General features: G+C 42.4%; 1 protein-coding gene across 1 annotated transcript in view; it reads left to right on the forward strand.

The window, feature by feature from the left end:
* cspg4 (chondroitin sulfate proteoglycan 4) overlaps window positions 1–23,706 on the forward strand; it is a 63,051-nt gene that overhangs the window by 21,971 nt on the left and 17,374 nt on the right. The window contains exons 2-5 of the mRNA XM_076089987.1: window positions 14,741–14,904; window positions 15,736–19,287; window positions 20,597–20,785; window positions 20,961–21,236. Coding sequence (XP_075946102.1) covers window positions 14,741–14,904; window positions 15,736–19,287; window positions 20,597–20,785; window positions 20,961–21,236 — 4,181 coding nt within the window. The remainder of the gene's footprint in view (window positions 1–14,740; window positions 14,905–15,735; window positions 19,288–20,596; window positions 20,786–20,960; window positions 21,237–23,706) is intronic.

Consider the following 23,706-nt stretch of genomic DNA (forward strand, 5'->3'; position numbering starts at 1 on the left):
GAGCCAATGCCGGCTGAATGGCAGCATGTTAAGCACATGTTCATAAAACATTTGGAGGGAAATGGAGAAGAAAGAAGGTGAAGGACAGAACATTTGCTCCAACAGGGACCATTATCTGTAATGGTACCCATCGTGACATACTTCCGCTCATTCACAATGAGCAGAGAAGTAGACTCTTTGATGGAATTAATTTGCATGTTTTAAACATAAGGTACACAATTTGTTCTTAGTATGCTGCTATGTATCATATTTTATGTTCCTTATCATAATGTACAATAATCCTGGGGCTAACTCTCCAATACAAGAACAAGTCTGTATTTACTTCTAAATCAACCGTTAAGACTTTGTTGCAGAGGACAAATAGCTTTTCGTATAAGTCATGTATGTAGCCAACAAATGAGAGGCGGCGATTCAAATCTGCTAGCAGCAGCCGTCATTACATCCGGATAAACACATGGTCGCCAGTTAGAAATGAGGAGCCTGCTTTTGTCTATTTCTGTCCGAAATGGAGGACACTTTGTTTAAACATTTACCATTGATTTTCACTGGGGACTGCACAGCTGGATCAGCAAACTTTCTGTGGCAGCCATTACATGGCTTAGATGCAGCGCATAGGTGGCCACAGCCTCCCAGCTTTGGGGTTTCCGCTGACTAGTTACTACAGCTACCTGACAAAAGCCCGTCATCCTCCAGTAGATGGTGGTGAGGACAAAACGAAAATACGAGTCGTTTTCTCGTTTCTACCACTTTGGATGTAATCCAATGAACAAACGCACGGACCTTGTACCTTCGACGTGATTGACATGCCCTTGGGAAAGCTCTACGTCTTGGACTAAGGACAGACTGGACGCTACAGTGACTCACTATTGCCTCAACCACAATACACAAAGGGGCGGGGCTAACTGGTTAGGATGCTCATTTCAGTAGTACTCTTGGTGTATTGGATAGTGTTAGTGCCGTCGAGGCTTTATTCAAAAGTAAGATATATAAGAGTTAAGAAGCAATGTTGTGGACAGATTTGAATTACTGACTCACACTTAGCAAGTAAAACCTTTCATACAATCAATACCTGGATTTACGAATAGACTCTTAAACCCTCCGGGGTTTGTGGTTATTTCTTTCTCCACCACGTCAAAGTTTCCTCTCTCTGGCTCTGTTCTGTTTTGGGCTACAGGGTCATTGATTTTAGTCATGGGCTTTGTTTTAGTCTTCAGTCAAGACAGTGACTGTCTCAGTGGAGCTTTCGCCTCTAGCATTGAATAAAAAACACATTCCTCACTTCCACTCATTTCACTCTCTCTCCCTCACTCGCTCACATTGACACTGTGTTTCAACATCGCGCTCCTCCAAACCCTGGATTCATCAGAGTCTGACAGCCTTGTCAATATTCACCACACAAAATGGGCAAAAAGCCATCTAGCGTCTCAATGAGATGAACAAATGTGTTCATCAATCTAAATCTAGCAGAGGAGCTGTCAGCATTGTATGTAAAACTACGTGTAGCGATCCGGGTATTATGCACAAAATCTGTGCAAGCCATCTGTGCCTATGGCATGTCTTATACCATCAAATTACTCACCCATGTGTAGCACTTTCATCAATACACGTAATTGCACCGTGGCAAGATAAAAGATTTGTTTAACGGATGATGGATGAAAGGCTTGCAAGATGCACGCAGTTTGAATTGGCAGGTATATTCCAACACAAGTTTGAAGAACATGTGCACTACAACATAAACCAGGTAATGGAGGTCATGATAGTTTATTGATGAAGCAGCCTTGAGACACAAACGCCTTGAGACAGTTGAGAAATGGATTGGGTGGAGTTTTTTGTCTTTTTTCCCCTTTTTTTTTTTAACCTAGTTGTTAATGGTCCCATCCCCTCCCATCCCATCCCCTAAGTGCAGGGACTCTCCTCATGTTCCTGTTTTTCTAGCCATGTTTCCAAACTAAATCGATATCTAATACTGAATTGGTCAGTAAAAGGTGCATCTCTACCAGGTGCGTCTGGGACAACCACGGCTGTATTGTGTGATTGAATGATTACAACCGGCGCTGTAAAGCGTCGTCAAACAGACTTCATTCAAATTTAAAAACCAGTGGCGCTGTAACATTATACAGGCAATGGACTCAAAGTCGTCATATAATTCACTTCGCTAAGACACTTCATACAATCATGCCAAAACGAAACCACCAAGCTGTCTTGTCTGCTGAGTGGTTACGAGGTACAGCAGTGTGTGTGCTGATAGTTCTGTTTGCTGTTAGCATCGCCAAACACCGCAAACTGTTATTCGCACACTGTGGCCGCAGAGTAGACAATGCCACGTGGTTAATGTTGTGAAACGATGGGTGAGGTTTAGGCAACCAAACTACTTGGTGAAGGTTATAAAAAACATTATGGTTTGTGTTAAGTAAGTAACGTACCAAACGGAACGATGTAACTACCGTAAATATACAACGACGCCCTTAGCGGACTTTCTTACGTAACGTTATGTAAAAAGCGTAAAGTCAATGCTTACTTTTGGTCATATACTCTTCATTACAACCACGTAACTTTCAGTAGCTGTCGCTCATCACTTGCTCTGACAGAATGCAAAAACAACCACATTAAACACAGTTGTGGTCCACAGAAACGCACAATGGCAACATTTGCTCCTGACGACTGGGCTGTCTGAGCATACCTGAAGGCTACATTCAGCTGTCACAGGTTAATCCTTGTATTCAGTGTTCTGGCAATCTAGACAGATCTTCGACTGCGGTACAATAGTTTCACGTTCAAGGCTCACACCTCCATAGATCAGTTCCGTCGCCGAGAAGCAGTCAACCTCCAACAATGGCTGCACTGATCTGCTGTCATCCTCGAGGTGGGTGGCGCAGCATGGGAGGGAGTTTTACGTCAGCACAGTCTTCTGCAATACATATGGTTGTTTCAAACACAGTGATGAGCATTTAGTTGAATCAGCCATGCAAATTTGGGGGTTACAAAAAACGATGAACAACTTATTTCAGATAAAATGAAGAAATAACACTGTAATCAGTCAGAGGCAATGAGGTGCATTACTCGTAATTACATCTGTTGGAGACACAGAGAAGTTGTTGGAACAACAGCCCATTCAAACTCCCTGCTCTTGTTATCATCTAAATGCAAATTGGATGTAATAAGGACGTTGTCTGTCTATCTACAGAAGGTTTCTGCCAACGTACAGGAAAAGAAAAAAAGGCTGTCTGATGTAGTTCTCACTCTTTGTACTTTTTGTTTATAGCCCCAGAAGCATCCTTCCAAAGGTCTTTTTAATCATATATCTCTCTCTGAAAATTTTGTCTTTCTAAATTTTTCCAATGTTTTTTTTGTGCTTTCTGTCTGTGAGGCATCCCTGAGGTTTGGCAAGCCATGATGCGCATTAACTCGTGGCGCTGTGTCTTCAATTCTGACTCATGACCCTTGTCAAAAGTTATCCTTTCTCTGAGGACTTTCACACACGTCCACCAATGAGTCTTCACGAGAGAAATAAAGACAGCATCGGTTGTTCGTTCGAATGCATTTGACGATCTCCTTTCATATTTTCCTGATGAGTGACTTTTTGTGGGTCGTGCAAATAACAACTATCCTGTCAGTAGCAAAGGTGGACGTAGAATCACTGTGTATACAACCACAAAACCTCGTATCTGCACCTTCCTGTCTCACATAACCCCTTTGGATTGTAGGGAGGATGCAGCAGCTGCAGCCAAAGTAGAAGTTCCGCACCCTGCTTTTATCCTGGACTGTAGTGGCCAAGATGGATGATTCTGTCTCAAATGTTGCAAAGTATAAGTGAATAAAGTACTTCCAGGTGAAGTAATGGCTGGGAGCCTTATTGGAGGTATTTAGACCTTGAGTAAAAGTGGCCGTCTTGTCCAGCTCAACAGAATACAACAGCCTTCATTTTGAAAACTATGACAGATGGCTGTAGAGAAACAGTTTTTACCAGCAAGGTGAAGGTCGGTGCAGCATCCAGAGATTACACCGTTGGACTTCCGCTGTTGCTACATCTGTGCACAGCACCACTGCCAAAGGGCGTGAGCTATACCGTAAACAGTGGCCTGTGTTTGAGGATGCATGTTGCCACGACGTCCCTCCAGGCCCACTGCGGTGTGCAGAGTGGCTGCAGTTGGTGAATGATTTGGCAGGAACGCAGAGTTTCTTTCCCTTTTTGGGCAATCTTGTCACCACATGTTTTAAACCATGACCACAGATGTGGCGTGAGTGTTTAGGCCCAACAAGACCGGTGTTTACATTAAATGTGGATTCTATGTTGAGGCCTCATATTGTATGTGTAGGCAGGGATGACCTCACAAGGCAGATGGCACAATTCTTTTTTGGACGGAGAAAATTGACTTGTAGTTTGTTGTTTGATCCCCGAACTGAACAGATCTGGTCGAGAGACGGCAAAGAGCAGTGTTTGTTCCTTTGTCGAATTACCACTGCTTAGGAGCTCTTGAGCAAGGGACTTTCCTCCCGTTGCATTGTTGGCTTCCAGGTGTGTGTGTATGTAACTGCGGGGAGCAGGGCGTTTCTGGAAAAAGTAAATTTGCGCTCAGTGAATTTACTCTGTTTACAGAAAGGTTAAACAATCAAAGTAGACCTTTTCACACTGGAGCAAATCCCCACTTGTGCCACTTAAAGCCTTTTCAAATAACCGTTACTGTTTTCACTTCTATGGTTTGAGGTCTTTAGACTAGTATGTCATAATGTCACTCTCAAAACAAAAGTACTAGTATGAGGCTCAAAATCACAAAGATTGTTAATAAAGCACTTGTGATTTGTCTCTTGAATTTTTACAAATCACAGCTGCTTTTATCAGCTCAGATATACATTTGTTTATCGTACAGAGGAGACAGAAAGGAGCCTGTTTCAAATTCAAATCCCCAAAGGGGTTCCTCCATGTACCGACCACCACCATTTTCCACTGAAATCAGAGCTATCCATCTTCAAGTCAGTACTTCGATAATGAAACCAAACTGTGCAAAATGTGGAAAAATTAAATGGATGTACAAGTTGCAGCCGGAACATTAGAGTGCTGTTTAAATTGTTTCGCAGTGTTCCCGGTCTTTTCCACATTATAGGCTATTCAGTTTCCTCGGGTAGAGGAAGATTGAGAGTAGGACAGAGGGAAGGAGGGTGTTGGAGAGCGCTCCTAACTTCTGCTGAAAAAAAGTTGTGGTGCTGTTGAGAGAAAAGTGGCTGGGTGGAGCAGGGTGGGCCTCTCCAACGGTAGCCCGGTGGAAAACAGTTATGCGAACGGCAGGAGACGGTGGGCTGACTCAGCCAGCAGGCCTGTGAAGGAGCAACCGCCAGGTTGTGAGACGTCTAAGTCATAGTGGAGAGAGTGTGTGTTCATGGCCACTAATATGTGCATGGCTGAGTGTTTATGTTTGCACGATGTACTTCTGTCTTTGGGTGTGTACCTTGGAATAGTTTAGAGTAACGCCGGCTGATGGAAGGCTTTGAGAGCAGACATCTGGATAAAGCATTTATCTGGGCCTGAATTCAGTTCAAAGTTAAGCGAGAGAGAGGTGTCTCCAGGGTTCAGGGGGGAAGGGGTGAGGTGGTTGGGGAGAAGGGGGGAGGGGGGGGGGCAGTCTGAGCCGGAGAGGGTCAGTCTGGCGGTGTGTGTGCATTCAGCTGGTTCTCATTATGGGGCTAATGTGACACTCTGATCTCAAACACACACTGACTTTGCAGACCCAGGTTGAAGCCGGATATGGGTTTTGGGAGGCCCCTTCACTGCAGCTTCTGTATCACAGTTTCCCTTCTTGATGCACGGGGAGGACTGAGGGCCTCATTTACAGAAAGGCCTCACTATCAACTTTGGTCACGGAAAAGTGTGCAACTATGACGCTTGGAACTGATGTGACAAATGGTTTCTAGACGTTTGGTTTAAATGAGGTTAGAAATATGAAGCGTTCATGATGTTTTAACATAAAATTAGGTCTAGAGCGATGAGTCTGGAAAGCAGTAAAGTCCTAAAACTTTGAATTGAATGCTTAGTTCTATTCAGACACTTTACTTATTATTCGACCAAACATGTATCAAACACTCTAATCGCCAGCCTTGACAGCAACACTGGTATTGTCTTCACCTTGTAAGTATGTCATCATGGCAAAATGTGGTCCAGGAGACACTTACTGTAGCGAGACCTACCACAGAAGTTTGAAGATGGCTGTGGTCCGAGCAAAGGTGCCAGAAGTGTAAGACACTGACTACTAGGCCATTGAGAGAAATTTTTGTTTCGGGTCAAGGACAGTTTGACATTTGGATCAAGGAATCCAGAAATCAAACCAACAATCCTCCCCTGAGCCATAGCTGCCCAATGAAGCTTTCTAGAAAAAAATGTTTATATTTCTCAATAGAAAGTACCTCAAAAGTGTTGTTGTAGTAGCTGTACTAAAACCCAGCACAAGTATCAAGGTCTACATTAAATCTACAAATCTTGGAGCAATTTATGGCAAATACAAACAAAAATGAAAGAGAGAGTTGATTTATGAAATCTGTCTGGGAAGTATTTGGGACCTCCATCAGCAGCCGATCCCACTGTAAACCCCATTACTATCAAGTCTTCCCCGGCACCGGATCCCAGCTGAGCAAAGTTCCCCGGGGGTCCAGGTCCTACATTTTTTCCCCGGTGTTGATGTTTAAGGGGAAAGATTGATGACACTGAGATGCTACTTGGCAAAGTGTTTTCCAGCCCACTGAAAAGCCAATGTCATGCTGATAATTAGTGGTGGAGTGACTGACGCCTGCACTTGTACTCAACAGCTGAATGGAGCTATTGATATGCTCAAAATGACTGCCAACGGTGAATGAGGCAGACCTCGAGAAAATCATGATGAGAGCAAACATGCAGACGTACCTTTTCAATACCCCTGAAAAAGAGTGATGGTGGAAAATTACGAGACCAAACCATAGTGCTGTCAAGTGCTCTCTGTTCGTTCATACTTTTGATAGTTTAAATCACGCCTCAGACGTCTCAACAGTATGCAACAGTGAACCGGTCGTGTGTATGATGGAAACATTTATTAAACCCACACAAAACCTCAAAAGTGCATTATGCTGACATTAAGTGAAGTACCAGAAAATGTAGACGGGCGTTTGAGTCACGACACAGGCAAGATAAAGAATGTGTTACTGCTCATGTTAAGGCTGGACGACCCCACATTTAAGAGTAAAGGAATGCGCCACTGAAAGTCTGTTTACTATCAAATATTTGCGCTATCTTCAATGCTCTTAATGGGAAGAAAATTATATTTTTATGAAATACACTTTTTGGGGAATTTTTAGTGAAAAAGTGAGTTAGTGAAAAAGTGTCTTTTTTTGATGGCCTGTTTTTTGTAATGGCTGAAAATAAACAATAAAACTTGAAACAAAAGAGTAATTTAATATAAGACATAAGACCGCCCGAGCCTCCAGGAAGAGCGCCGGACTCAACCCAATTTATTTATAGTGGCCAAACCGTGGAATTACAACTTCCATGTTTCGGCACATGACTTTTCATCGTAGACTTACATTGGTAAAAGAGACATCTGCAACTCAAAGGATATTTAAATTGTATTCCTTTTTGAGGTAAATCAATTTCCCTGTACAAACACTTAAACAGCACTTTAGATCCTAAAAGTTGTAAAATCTCCAAATCCAGTTATTTCCTTAGGCATAATGAACTGCCGTTCATGTGAGAGGGCCGAGCAGTTGGGAGGCGGGACTAAAGTAAAGGTTTCTGCACTTGCTCTCTGTGCCCCCTGGATGCGGAAGATCCAGGTAATAATAATTATATGCACCACTGGGTAACTTTCATTGGAATGAACGGTGCCCCGTCTCCAACGCTGTATCCAGTTCTCATATACGTCAACAGGTCACACATGTCTACATAATGTCAAGAATAACACGATAAAGTCAAAGACATATTGGACTCATCTTTGACATCTTACAGCTTGGATAGCTAACTTATTGTAATTAGTTAGAATGGATTACAATTGGAACCCCAAGCCATGCAAAAAGTGTCAAAACATTACAAAAAGTCCTACAATTCCTTTTAACCATGCCTGCGGTATAAGCTAAACCGAGATACATCATATAGAAAGATGAGGGCTTCAGAGGCCTAAAACAACCAACATTAACATAATTTTGTTTAATTATCAGTCCTAATCAGTAGATGTAGCAACGGGACACAGAACGTCTGTGCCCGCCCATTTTGTGTTGACTTTGTAAATATTAGAACCTTAAGTGGCTCTACTTAAATGCTGTCTAATTTCCTCCTGCAATTAACTTGGACCGTCAGTGCTGTGGAACAAAGCCAGAGCAGCCGTGCGTTGCATGCAGTGCTCTCAGTTTTAAAATAAAGTACTGTAGGGTAATGATAATCCCTTATTGACCTTTAATTACCTTTATAAGGATAAGTCAGGTGTAAAAGTACAGGACACTTTGTATTCCGCAAGATGAGAAATGTATCATTGTAAAAGTCTTAGGTTTAATAGTCTATACGTGATTTCCATCACTATTTGGCACGGCTTTCGTCCTTCCTGTCCTCTCCCTCGACACACTTTTATCATGGTGAGATTTCACAGTGGAATTCATTACCGTTGTGTTAAAATGTCCCTCAGCTCAAAATATAAACAGCCTTGTTCGAGCTGAGGGGAAACAGAGAAAGTCACAGTTAATGTATAAACAATCACTCGTTAGAACGTTCCCTTGCAGTGAATGAGAACCTGGCAAAAGAAAGTGTGTGTGTTAAGGGCTGTGGAGGGGGTCAGTTGGTGTAAGGAGGAATATAGGTTGAAATAGTATGAAGAGGGTGGGGTCAATCCTCTGATGTCACAGGGGGGTTATTTTAACAGGACCCACCCACTGGGACCTTGGCAGTTGATGGCTTCCGTAGCTCGGCTGGGCCGACAGAGGCGCGCTTTGTATTAGAAAGCCATAAACTACAGCAGAGCCCCGAGTCACCACAATGCTTCTGTTCACTGCTGTGTTTGTGTTACAATGTTGTGAGGTGAGTGAGATCATGAGCCCAAAGTCATTATAACCGAGTCCTTTTGTTGAGTGCGATGAGCCAACAAACTGTGAATTGGTCGCGCACGCCTTATTCGGCTGGAACATTGGGTTTCAGGAAAGATGTTTACCTTGTAGTTGAAGCCTGGCTCGAAAATTTGAGAATGTCCCATTGTGTAGTTTTGAAGCAGCACACTATTTCTTTGTCCGCTGTTGCCTTGAAATACGGTATGGCAATGTTAACATGAAACTGAAATGCAGCCAACATTTGATGGAAATGTTTTCACTGGCAGCATTGCAAGAGAGTGTGCAGGCCGAAGAGAAGAGTTCATGGCGAGTTTCTGGAGTTTTAAACAATGATTTCCAGTGATTTCTTTGGATGCCGTGCGTTCTACCGCTACTACTCCTCTATATAACCTTCCACTTCTCTGATTTCCTTTTCTCAATCTCCTCTCAATCCAGTGAAAGTCCGTCTTCCTTGACAAAACAAGTTTGCTACAGAGATAAAATGTCCCTTTCCTTTTTTCTGTCTCTCTCCAAAGAAAGTTCCTTTTTCCTATTCATTGTGTATAGAAACCCGGCCTTTCAGACCCCCTCTCAAATTAACAGCACAAACTCAGACAACACTGAGTCTTTCACATCCTTTCCACGCTTTCCCTCCCTTTTTTTCTCTCAGGTCCATTTTCCTAAACTGAAATTACATTACACTGCCATTCTCCTTTCACGGGGAAAGGTCATAATTTTTCGTTGCTGCCGCCACCCCCTTGTCTGTTGTGTAAGTGTACGTTTTACAAAGAAGGAGCCTGAAAAATCATTGCCAGGGAGGCCACCCGCTGAGGCTCCACAAGCCTGTGTTTTATATGTATTGTACCTCCTCACTCTGGCTAGCGTTGGAGTGTCTCAGAGGGATGCAGATGAAGGTGGGGATTTGAAAGAGGACTAACGTGATGTTGTGTTTGCTTTCACACTGACATAGTCTGGCCTGAGCAATGGCTCTATAAAAGCTTGTAAAAGTGTGTCCCTAGTGATTTCTGAAAAGTCAGCGGGGAAGGGGCAGAGTGGGGAGGGGGTCCTTATAAAGCAGCGCTGTCAAGGTATGTAGAGTTGTGGCTCTGCTCTCTGCTGTTTAACAGTGCTGGAGTTAGCAGTATTCTTTTTATACAGACTGCTGTATTCAGAGTCAGGTCTGTAAACATGTTGCACCAACACGGTCACTTCCTTTAAGCTATGTGCTGTGATCAGTGTGGGAATATCATTTGATGTTGTTGCATTCATCTGAATTAACACACAGCTGATTACCAAACAAAAACTGAAGCGGCAATTCTTCATCATTAAGTGTTTTTTCCAATTATAACTGAACATTTTGACAAACCTATGGAAGCTCACGTCCACAGGAATGCTCTGGCAACTCTGTTACCTAGATATACACCATGCATTTACTTTGCTAATTACATAATTGCTGTAGGGATTATGTTCAGTGGTAGGTTTTTTTTCCAGGTTGTTTGATTTTTCCTCCATAGAGGGAGGTGGTTGAGATGTTTTCAATTTCCTCTGCTGAATGGGGGAGATAGATGTCTGTGCACTTGCCTAAAATCTGAGATTTAAACATAGCCTACTCGGGGCATGCTAGATTCTACAACTCACAAGTGTGTAAGCCAATAGCTGTCTAATACCCACATGTCGAAACATCTTGAAAAGGAAACAGTCTTTGATACAACACCTGCAAAAAAACCTTTAGCACAGTGCGGACCTGTCAGAACGAAAGTTTGCATAGTGAATGTTTTGACAGCAAACATGGTAGGATGTGCAGTTTTGGGATGTAAACTATGGCCTGGAGCTTCCTCCCACTACCAAGAAATCCCACTAGATATTATTGCATGTTTCACAACCACTGACGCTGCCAGCCACTGCCAATTAGAAGCTAACAAGCTAACTTACTGTAAACAAATTACAGATGCTAACTGCACTTAACATTCTGATACGACAGCTAGTCACCAATTTTGTCAAAATAGACTAAATGCTGAAAGTTGTGGAGCGCCGTGTCGCCCCCTTGATGCGCTCTGCTCGGTCAACCTATCAGCGCTGGTGGGCATTAGTAGATTTCTGATGTACAACTGTATGTATTATGATCCATGTTCTAATATCTGGGGACTTAACTTGAAATCTAATGTTTATCACGAGCACAAATGCTATTGACCCTTGTGAGCGATGTAATTGCTAATGACCGTGTTGACATACTGTCAATGCCATTACACCCTTAAAAGCTCTTCAATTATGTCTACAGTTAACAACACCCTATCCTTCACATAATTGTCTCCAGAAGCCAGCATGTCCTGTTGTAACAGACACAGCCCAGCAAAGAAAACAAATGACCAACATAACCACTATTTATAGTAGAGCTAACCATGGTTTAACCATGGAGGTGGAAGGAGGTGGGTTGTTTGGATTCTAGGCATTGCTACCATGGCAATATTGAAGTAGGGTAAAACACACTGGGTATCCTTTACTTCTGCGTTTTAAACAAGGAAATGATTTGAAACAAATGTGGAGCATCGTGTTGATAATGAAGTAGAATTGTGTGTTACTCTGTTTCACTTCACACTAACATTAGTCAATTACACACGATATTGTGCTTGGGATTTGTGTATTTTATTTCGTGACCAACACAATCAGAGCACCAAAAGCATCCCAAAGGCTCTCTCAGACTTGTCTGTCAGTCTCATCTTCACGCATACTTAAAATATGCCTAAAGTGACTCTGAGTTATCTGCACAGTCAAGTCACAGGACGCAAAGTCGTCCGAAAGGCTCCAATCTTCCTGCACTTGTGGTCAGCGTGTCTCTCTTCCCTGTAGCTTTTTTCCGGACATGTGTTGCTAGATTGAGACCAAAAGAGGATGGAGACGAGGAGGAGGAAAGGGAAAAGACAGACAAGTAATTCATTCAGGGGCTCGTGAAAGAGAGGAAGACTCGGTTTCCTCGAGCATTATAAATACAAGCGCAGTCAGTCATCAAATTATAGCCATCTGCATTGGCCTGAGACCAGGATTCTGCTTGACGCACAATAAAGTAGTTGTGAGGAGGGGTGTGGTAGCTAAAGGGCATCAGAGAATGTCCTCTTTGGTGGTTAAACCTCCACACAGAGACTGACACCAAAGTGTCGCAGCAGCTTCACAGCTCCAGCTTACACTCTTCGGGAGCAGGGATGATCCTTTACAGATAATGATGCCTTGTCAGCGGAATCACCTTGGCTAGATCCTATCTACACCCAGCCCCTGAAAGATGGACAATATAGCTGAGTGTTATGTTGCAGGAGAGACAACAGGAGTCGTGTGATGCACATTCTCAAAAGCCCTTCATGATAATGTTTTTCCTTCATCCTGTAGGTATGAGTAACTTTTTTGCATAGGGGTGAAGGCAGAAAAATGTTTAAGCAAGAACGCAGAGACAAAGGAAGTGCATTTGTACAGATATTTAAAATGTGCTTTCCCCACATGAAGCCTGTTCTATACAGAGCTTTATACAGCTTAGCTGGGGAACTAATGAATTCCAGGTCCAGGTACATTGCAGAGAGTAAAGCTATTGTGTGTATCATTAGAAAACGTGCTCCTTTTTCCTGAAGGCAACAGCAGCGAGCTGAATTTGAACCAGAAAATCCCGAGGCAGAATTGTCTTGGCATCGCTCTCTCCTTCAGCTTTTTATCCCCATGCTCAGTGAACAATCCAACAAAAGCTCGGGTTTAAGAACCATGGAGCTCATTGCGATTTTCTTTGTTAATGCAATTGCCTGTAAGAAAAGATTCTGTTCCTCCATTTTTCAGTTTCAGCCTGAAGGCTCCTGTGCAATTAGCACTAGTCTTTCATTTGGAATACTTTAGCCTTACTCGAAACTCTCTGAACAGTACCATAATAGCCTGGAGCACAGTCAGTAGCAGCTAACGACAATAGCCTCCGAAAAGTGACATTTTGAAAATGAATGATGTGTGACTGTGATAATTCCATTTGATTCAATAATACAAATGATATTTGCATGTTCATCTCAATTCTCGTTTTGAATTACCAGGAAACATCTCATGGCTGTAGTTTTAATAGTGTTTTCCAAAGTTTTTAAGTTCATTTGTTAGAATTCACGCTATATGGTTTGCAAAATGCAAAATGTGATAATGTCAAAAACTATTTCCTGTGATATTTATTTCTAAGAGCCACCAGCGTGGTGTATCTTTCGCCACAGGAGACCGGTGCTGTGCAGCAGTGTAATCAAATGTCTCCGTGTATCTGGCCGGGCGCTGAGAACGTTCATCACTGTCTTTGTTCATGACAGAGCAGCCTTGGAAGCAAAAGCAAATGCCTCTTAGTGAAATTGCGAAAGCATGGGCACCATGATAAAAGCTTCGCTTTCGTCCTCGCTGACATCAAAATGATGGTCTTTGTTCACATTTCCAGTGTTTGTTGTTTGTCTGGAGGGGTTAATTTACAAGAAGAGCAACCAAAGAACAAATGTACCCTTCGGTGTTTTGCGGTCGGCAGCGTGGCATTAATGTAGATGCAACACAGACACGAGCTGCCCTTTAAAGGCACACACATACACGCATTTGTTCTCATGCGGACACTGGCGAACAGAGTCTTGAGGAAATACCTTTTCCATTTATGAATGCAAATGTTTGGTGCCTTATTTTCTCTGACTCAGTCGTGTCTGAGAAGTTATTCTGGGACATTTTTTGCTGCATGGCATTAAGCCCACCGCCCTGCTAGGCTACTGGATGCTACTGTTGATTTTGAGGGAGTATTTTGGTCGACATGATCTCATAAGAATGTTGTAACTTTGACACAGCAATGTCTCTGCTTTACTATTCCAAAGAGTTAGCATTTTGTGATCCGAAGACTGCCTTCTTCGCTGTGTTCCAATGAGTTTCTGTGTCTTGTCCCTTGTGAGGGCGAGTGGGTGGCTAATGGAAAGCTCCTTTTCTATATCTCTTGGCTAGGGCCATGGAAAACCAATGCTGAAGAAATGGGGTCTTGGAGGTGGTCCAGTTTAATTTCAGAGCATGTGCACTGGGAAATAATTGACTTCTTTCGTGGTTTACATTTTGTCGAGGGCCTCGGAGAGCACAGTCCGAGGCAGGTGGCTGAATTAGCATATCATTGGAAACGAGACAGCTCAAGCCTGGGAAATCCTGCGCCCCAAGTCTCTATATGCCCGGAAAACCTCCGCAGGGGTAATGACTGATGTCTCAGTGAGTGAATCCCTTTGAGGCCAGAGGAGCTCCTCTTCATCCAGGAGCAGCTGGAGGGCACCTGATAATATAGAAATCAGTCCTGAGCAAGTTGCACTGTAACGTGACACTCAGGAAAATGCTCATATACAGTAATTAGTTTCTCCAAACTTCCACATTAGAATTCACAGAGTTGCCATCCAGCAGTACATGATGGGTATTTATCGTCTTATGCATGTTATCTTTATGTTATCCCAATGTAGTGATACATGTTGCCACAGTGTCGAGAATACAAATTGTGAGATTAGACTATTTTCTTTTGAAATGGCAAACGGACAAAAGTGTCATTATTGTCTCTATTAAAAAATGCACAGTCAAAGAGAATATGTGTGTGGGGTGACATACAGTTCAAATCACTAAATTGTTGCAGATATGTAGCATGCTTTTGACTTCTAAGCCGACAAGATGCCTCTTTCTTATCTTTATATTCTATTTTCACTCTTCGCAGAATCCTACTTTGGGGACAGCCACTGCAGTTTACAAGCCTTCCAAGATGTCTCCACCTTCCACCTGTCACTACAGATCAAGACGAGTCGGCGAAGTGGGCTGCTGTTTCTGGCTGCAGGAATGGAAGATTACCTGTTTCTTGAGCTCCAAAACGGGAAAGTACAGGTGAATACTAATCAAAACTTGAGATTGTATGAGCATGGTTGCATCACTTTGTAAATGACTTCAATGAAAATGAAATAGAAGCTAAAATATAACACACATTACAACACATTTCATAGGTGCCATTCTGAAAACAAACGTGACATTTTACATCTATAATTACTTGTTTGACAACAGTGAAAAGCAGCAGAATTAGCATCAGGTGTGCTATCACAGAGATTTATATTGATTTTCCCCAGAAAGCACAGTAGCTCTGCAATTTCCTGAGGTGAAATCTCAGGGAATGTGTAATAAAAGGAAATATTATGTTTCGTAGTTTTCTTCATTCTGTTACTCAGAGTGATATGAGATGCACTGAGCAAATAGTCTTATAATAATTGAATAGCCTTATCTGTCTTGCATGTGTAAGAATTATGTAATTTTATTTTATTTAAGCAAAACGCAGATCTCTGTTATCAGTGAATGTTCTTACAGATAGTCCATTTTCAAAATGTAGCTTAGTCAACACTGTGAGGAATTGGGGGGCATTGTAGATACACTGCCTTTATCATAAATGTTAACATAGCAATAAAATGAAGCTTGAATTCAAGTGTTTTGATGAGGACATTTGGGTTGCTATTTGTCCATTCAAGAGAGAGTTTCTCATAGAGTAAATAATGACAGGACTGAACAAACTTGTAGTGTACATCCATTTTAGGGAAGGCATCAATGTGCTGCCAATTTGTTAGATAATGAACAATTACTCACCAATAACGTACCCCAATTTGCATGCACAAAACCTGAAATGTATTGTAAGTTTAATATAATACATTCAATGTTGTTGTTTTTCCTCAGGCACGGATGAACATGGGGGCTGGTGAGGTGACACTGTCCTCATCCCAAGGAGTGCAGCTGAACAACCTTCTGGACCACAAAATCTCCCTCACACTGCTCATTGGCAAACTCACCATGACAATTGATGAGCTCTTCCCAACATATGTTCCTGTAGATGACGACGGCGAACAGCTCAATATCGACATGGGCATTTGGCTTGGAGGAACCGGAGACCTGGATGCTCCCTACCTCAGCAATGCCATTCCCCCTTTCCGCGGCTGCATGACTCAAGTCAAATTTGAGTCCCACCAGTTTGATATTCTCAGCAAGGCGTTTAAACAATGCCATGACACAAAGGAATCCTGCAGCAGTGAGTTTGAGGCTGGTGATGGGGAGGCAACTAGTTTCAGCACCCCTGATTCCTTTGTGTCATTTCCTACCTGGAGCGGGGCTAGTGGTACTCCAAGGGTCTTAGAAATCCTAATGAAAACCACCATTGAGGATGCGTTACTCATTTTCCACCCTGGCCGAGAGTCAGACTTTATTGCTATTGGTGTTGTGAAAGGCTATCTCAAAGGCATGCTGGACCTCGGCAGTGGCTTGGAGATACTGGAGAATACGCAGGTGCAGCTGGATGATGATCAGTGGCATAGAGTTAAGGTTCAAGTCAGTCAGGACTCTTTTGTACTGAATGTAGATAGCCAGTCTTCCTCCCTTCCTCTTGACTCATCACAACAATTGGAATTGGTTGGAAACTTGTATCTAGGTGGCATACAGGGGAAAATGAAGGACGTCTTTCGTGAGAGCGGGTCCTTAAGTCGTGCAGAAGAGGAAATGACAGCAGAATCCTTCATTGGTTGTTTGGGAGAAATCAAAGTAAATCAGAAAGATCGAAGCCTGCAGGATGCTTTGGTGACCAAAGATGTTCATGTTAAATGTGAAGGAGAGGAATATGACTACTCAAGTTACTATGACACAGACGCAACTACAACTTCTCCACCTGTTCGCATCCGATATGTTGATATGGACATCAATGACCAGCATTGCTACCCAACAGATGACACGCCAGAGATATTCAGAAATGTCACAAAACTTCTTGATGTCAGCCCATTGCTTGTGCCCGAAGGTGGGGAAGCTTTACTTTTTATCAACAACCTAAGTCCTACATTTGACCTCAGTGCTGCAGGAATGCGTCAATCTCAGATAATCTTTACTATCCAGAATGATCCCTGGTATGGCTTGGTTGACATAAACACTAATACAAGACGCACACAAAAGTTCACTCTTCTCGATGTCATCAATAAGAAAATTAAATATATTCATGATGGAAATGAAAGGCATGCAGATCAAGTCCAGCTGCAGGTGGTTGCTGAAAGTAACAGCTACCTTCCAGAATGTTTAAAGACTCCTCAGGAGTATGTCCTCCAAATTGAAATTCTCCCCGTCAATGATATACCACAACTTAGTGGAGGAGAAATCGCCATCACAGAAAACGGCAGAACTCGTTTAAGTCTCAGCCTTATTAAAATCACAGATTCTGACACCCGCTGTGATGAATTAGTAGTAACTGTGACCCCAGAGCCTTCCATGGAAGTTGGTTACTTGGAAAACGGTCAGCAGCCAGGAAGGAGCATTTCAGAGTTCACTTGCAGGGAATTAAAAGATGGAAATATCTATTTCATAGACAGAGGGGGTAGAGCTACTGGAATTACCTTGGAGGTGTCTGATGGACAGTCAGTAAGCCATTCAACTACTTTTACGTTATCTGTGACACAGCCACATATGACTATTGTCACCAACACTGGCCTTCTCTTGTCTCAAGGAAGCAACGCCTCCATTGGCGTTCAAAATCTGGCTGTCATCGCTCATCCTCGTAATGGAGATATTATGTATAACATTACACAACCTTTAATATTTGGAGAACTACAGATCAGGACAAGTGATGGAATGTACAAGCAGGTTACAACTTTCCATCAATTTGATCTGGATCAAGATCGCCTTAGATATGTCAGCACAGACTCGACTGACCAGGAAGATATTGTAACTGAGCGGATTCAATTCAACGTCCACCTGGGGCAGTTCTCCATCTGGAACCACACATTCTTGGTCAAGATTGTCCCTGCACAAGTGAAAGTTTCTACCTTGGTTCCACTAGAGATGGAGTCAGGTGAAGAGCAAACAATCGGACTCACAGAGCTTCAAGCAGAAGTAAGAGGGAAAAACCCAGATCCACAAACTGTAAAATACATCCTTGTCAAGCCTCCAACACTCGGTAGTCTCCGGTTGTCAGACAGAGAGTTGAATGGGGGGGACATCTTCACACAGAAGGACATTGTGGACAGTACTATTAGCTACAGTGTGCGTGTGCAAAGAACTGTGGATAGTACAGACCAGTTCCAGTTCAGAGTCCTTGCTGATGATCAGTACTCCCCTCTATACACCTTTCCAATTACCATCCTCGCCAATGCCGATGCTCCTGTTTTGACTAATGAGAAGCTGGTTGTCATGCAGGGCGGCGAGAATACTCTGGACAAAAACTATCTTTGGATACATTCTCCAGGTTCTACAGATTTCATGTACCGCGTCACACAGGGGCCAAAGTATGGGCGACTGATTAGGGACTCCCCATCCGGGCAAACTAGATTTGAGGGGGCGATAAGAGTATTCAGCAATGAAGACCTCCAGTTTGAAAGGCTTATTTACAAGCATGATGGCTCTAAGACGATCAGTGACGAGTTCCATTTTTCAGCATTTGATCAAGGAGCGGAAAATGACAATGAAGAAGCAGCGTTTGGAGTTTTCAGATTATCCATCCAATCCAAGAATGAGCATGCTCCTGTGAGGGTTGTGGACAAAGTTTTCAATATAGTCCGCCACGGTCAGCGTTTGCTAACAACTGATGTCATTCAGTTTAAAGATGACGACTCAGATTTCAATGACACCCAAATTGTCTACGCTCGTGAGGGAATACTCTCAGGCAACATCGTCTCAACATCTAATCCCTCACAGCCCCTGTTCCGTTTCACACAAGCCGACCTGCGAGATAAGAACATCCTCTTCATTCACCACGGAGCAGACCGGGAGCGATTCTCCCTGCAGGTGTCAGATGGCTTCCACAAGACCACCGCGCTGCTTGACATCCAGGCAGGTGAGCCCTACCTCCGAGTAGTAAACAACACAATCATTGTCATTGACCATGGAAGCACCAAGACCCTTAACACCACCCTGTTGAGCGCTGACTCTAACATGGACATCAGAGACGACAGTGAGATCAAGTTCCAGGTCACATCGCCACCCAACGACGGCAGGATTATTGTGAGTGGGATTGAGGCTGCAGAGTTTACCCAGGAGGACCTGAAAAAAGGCGTTGTCTCTTATGAGCATAGTTATGAAAGTCTTAGATCCAAGGACTCCTTCAGCTTCGCCGTCCAAGCAAGAGGACATTCTGAAGAAGGCACATTCAGGATTAAAATATTCAAGCAAGGTTACCTCTCTGAGCCTGAGGTGATAACCAATGAGGTCATCATCTCCTATGAGGGAGAGCACACCGTAATCAACCAGGATAATCTCAAGGTAATGTTAACTGACTCATTACAATATGTTGAGCAATAGTGATTTGTTTACACTAACTGGAAGATTTACAAACGTGCTTGAGAGCTACAGATCACAAATATACTATTAGTTTGCTTGGCTGACATTTAATCGAAAGCACACATTTGTTTTTATTCAGCAAGACAGCATTTAATATTTATACAACTTGGCAGTGATTATGTGACAGATTGTCTTTGTCTTTTTCAAGTTTATTTTCTGTTTGTGAAATAGATCTTTTGCATGAGTCATTCAAGCACACTGCCCTGTTTTGTAACCCTGTCTCTAATCTACATCATAACCACATGAAAGCAGGGCTAAATATGACTGTGCAGTTGCTGCTTTTCATCTAGTTTATGTACTAAATTACAGTCTATTAAGTGTGGAAAACAGAGCACTAAGTATCCCCTGAGGAGCTTCCTGAAGCCCACTGTAATTTATAAGATGAGCCTGCCCGCACTTCATCTTGAATGCAATTAATGAGGTTTAAATTGGCGGCCCATTCATAAGACATTCTCTATATATATCTTGAATTCTTTCTTTTAAACTTTCATTTCACCAGAGTGCACACAATCTGCAGTATTGACTGGGGAAGAATCTAGACACCTAGTACACATACTCCTGAAATATGTATTGAACAAAGCCTGCTAAACACTCCCCTGCTTCAGGCTCCAGAGAGTTTATTAAGTCTACTCAGTGGGATGACCATCAATCTGCCTGCGTGTAAATCTCCAGCATGACTTTAAATGTTACCAAATGTCAAAAAATGTATTCTTTTAAAGTTCCATACAGTCACAGTGTTCTAGTTAGATACTATATGCTCTACTTTCACCATCAGGTATTAACTGCACTAACGTTTACAGTATATTGATAAAAATATACAACAAATGAATGTAGTGCACTAATATTAACTTAAAATACTGTTCCTGTACTAAAAGGAAGTAATAAAAGCTATCCAACTCCAGATGTCTATTTAAAACACCACGGCCAAATGAAAACTTTTGTTTTATTATATTTGATTTGTTATACTAATGGTGGAGTCGTCCTTCTGGCATTTTTGCCAGCTGTGAGTAGTTCCTCTATTTCCATGATGCATTGTGTTGGGGGACAGCAGCGACTATCACCACCGCACTTAAAAAGTCAAACAATTTTAGTATGTATGCTGCATTTTCACCAGAAAGCTTAATCTTTGCACTTCACACAAATCACTTTTAGATGGTCATTATACAAAAAAAAGACATGAAATATTTAGAGATTAGATTATAAATTAACAGTACGAACTTTTGCTTTTTAGGTGGATCAAGCTGATATTCTTCCGACAGAAATGGTGTTTACCATTAAAAAGCATCCTCGTCTCGGCCACGTGGTCAAACTCACAAACAGCTCGGACAGCACAGCCTCGCCTGTCCTCGACTACATCCACTCCTTCACTCAAGAGGACATTGATCAGGGACGCATTCTCTATGTGTCTGCATCCATCCAGGTTTATTGTCATATCATTTATTCTGCTGTTGCATAGTAAATCAGATGTGGCAGCTTGTTCTTTTTCATATTCACGCCGATAGTAAAATCAGACAAAAAACAACCTCTGATGAATCTAAGGCACAAAGTCTATTTGTAGTATATCAATAACTTATTTGAACATCCATCTCATTCAGGGCAATGACGCCTTCACAGTTGACGTCAGCAATGGTTTTACTTCAGTGGAGGACCTGCACATCTCTGTGAACATCGTGCCCCAGCTCATCCCCATCCAGACCTTCAACTTTACAGTGAAGGAAGGCCTCAGCAGGGCAATTAACGCCGAGATTGTTAACATCTCGCACCCCTTTTACACCTCAGCAAACATCGACTTTCTTGTGGAAGAGGCACCACAGCACGGGGAGATCCGTTACCTTGATGGAGACGAAGTGACTTACTTTACATGGGAAGAGGTACGTAATGATATGATGAGAGAAACAGAGAAATTAGGACTTCAGATACTTATTCCAACAAAAAATGTCACCAACGATCTCTAAACAATCGCATCTCCCTGGCTCCTCATTCAAACAACGCTGTATTTTTCTCTTGCACCTTTGGTTCAAACTGTTGTATGATCATTTCCCTCACTAACTCTCAAAGTTTATAAATCAACAATCAAATTAAGTTTCATTGCTCGCCAATATGGTAGCATGCTATGCTATGCTATGTTATTGGCTTGATTCATCGCTATAATGAGGAAGGTCATTGATCCAGCTCTTCACATTTTTATGTATATTTCTGAAGCACACTATTTTTTGTGCATGCATGTATTATTTTACACAAATCTATTACATTTGTTGGGGATATTTTCGACGTACCAGCATCTTCAGAAATTACTCCTTCAATAGAGAAATATGATGACCTTAAATCCTTTAGAATTGTGGTTTGCCCAGTTTGTGGGCAGAACCTTGTAAAATATAACACAGAGCTTTTTATTTACCAAATGGTTGGTTTCACCAAATTGTTAATATATGTGTACAACAGGCATTGCCTCTAGCTACAATTTTTAGAGATTAAGTGATTCGAATAATCATTTCTTCAAAGGACATGAATCGTGGAAATGTGGAGATTCTTATATTTTTGTCAGTCTGGGACCAAAATCTTTCCAGAACACCCCCAAAATCCACATTTCATCCTGTCTTAATAACTCCAGGGAGTACAGCATCTCCCTCTCTCGACTAGATCGCGGTGGCTGTTCAGCAGGATTACCACAGCAAGGCTTCACCATTAAACATCCCCCTGGTTACTTCTCAGTGCTGTTTTGGATTTGTTGTGCTGTAACAGACAGAAAGGGGAGAGAGACACGTGAAGCTGCTGCAGCACAGCTATCTGGTCGCTCTCCGTGTGGTTTGGAGGCCCCAGCTTTAGGAAAATATAAAAAATGCATGAGTATAGTGACCATTGAAAAAAAAACTCATGCATTCTGAATGGACCACATAGTTTACTGGCGCTAGTTAGACACACGTCGTATAGCTCCTGCATCTATCCCCGGTCTCCCTCTACTCCTCTCTACTTTGCTGAAGCATTGTGGAAAAACTGACGATGCCTTTGGACCGCCTGGAGCCAAAATAAACTGGCCCGGTATAGTCCTATAATAATATATGAGTGCACACTAGCGTCCCGCGCTTTGCTACTGCCAGACTCACTCACAGTGTCTCTCAAAGAACCCAATGTGCAACTCAAATGGGTCTACTGCGTAGCAACGGTTACATTGGCAGCGGAGGGGCAAAAATGAACATAGATATCATATGCCACTACGGAACTGTCACAAAGACTGTTTGCTGTGTTTTTCTGTTTTCTTTTAATGTTAGACTCAGAGAATGGAACACAGTCCGTTCTCCCAAATGAGTACCACATTGAAGAATAAACGTCCAATCCTCAGTCAGTGGAGCATTTAAACCAGACCCTAATTGTTTCTAAATTAAAGTTGTGCGTGTGCACTTTTTTGTGTTGACGGGTTTTTTTCCCCCTAGGTTTAATGATGTTTAATGACTAACTAGTGTGTGTTGTAATTTTGCGATAAAGTCACTAGCTTGGGTAGTTCACTGAGTCACTGAGGTTATGTAAGTGTACAGTAACATCGTGGCTGTTCAGTGAGAAAAACTGAGAGTGTTCGAGAGTGTCTACATGAACTCCAACCACATGAATGTGCGTCACTCTACTCACTGTATGTGCCATGTGTTCCAGATGTGTCACATTACCATAGAATCTGTGTCAGAAAATGTTTTTTTCTATCCCACAGCGCTCACTATGATTTACTCCTGCTTTGAACAACCAAGTCATGGACACATTCAGTAACATATGCAAAGTTGAGTGGGATCCAATTTGTGGAAATATGGGAAATCTGAAACACTTTGCTCCGATACACCTTCGCTTTAATCAGGTTCAGCTCTCCATCCGGTCTCAATTAGCTCTTCCATCTGTGGAAACCTATTTAAAGTCCTCACAGGCAACTTTAATTTTCACAAAGTACAAAATGTTTTCGGTCCTCTGCGGTTTGTATTACTCTTTTTTTTAAATACAGTAGACAAACAGAACCTTTTACATCAATCAAAACTGGAAAGAAAATATATTGACACCGTGCATCAGCCTCTAAGTAAATCTGAAGGCCACATGTCTAACAGCCACCCACTGTTTATTGTCCCAGCATTGTCTCGCTGACTTTTCCCGATCAGTAATGATGATGGGGGTTGTTATTCCAGAAGGATGCCCGTCATATGGGATCCATTTGGCACTTCCTGCTCTCTGAAGCGGGTCCCTCAAATTCACAGCAGCTTACTGGCTTTTGTCGAGATAAAGTTCCAACTGTCCTCTTTGCAGAGATGTATCCGGAGTCTCTGTACATTTGTCAGATTAAAATGTTACATGTTATGCAGATTATTT

The sequence above is a fragment of the Anarhichas minor genome, unplaced genomic scaffold, assembly GCF_050575085.1.
Source record: "Anarhichas minor isolate MPS153535 unplaced genomic scaffold, ASM5057508v1 ptg000011l, whole genome shotgun sequence".
NCBI classification, from domain to species: Eukaryota; Metazoa; Chordata; class Actinopteri; order Perciformes; family Anarhichadidae; genus Anarhichas; species Anarhichas minor.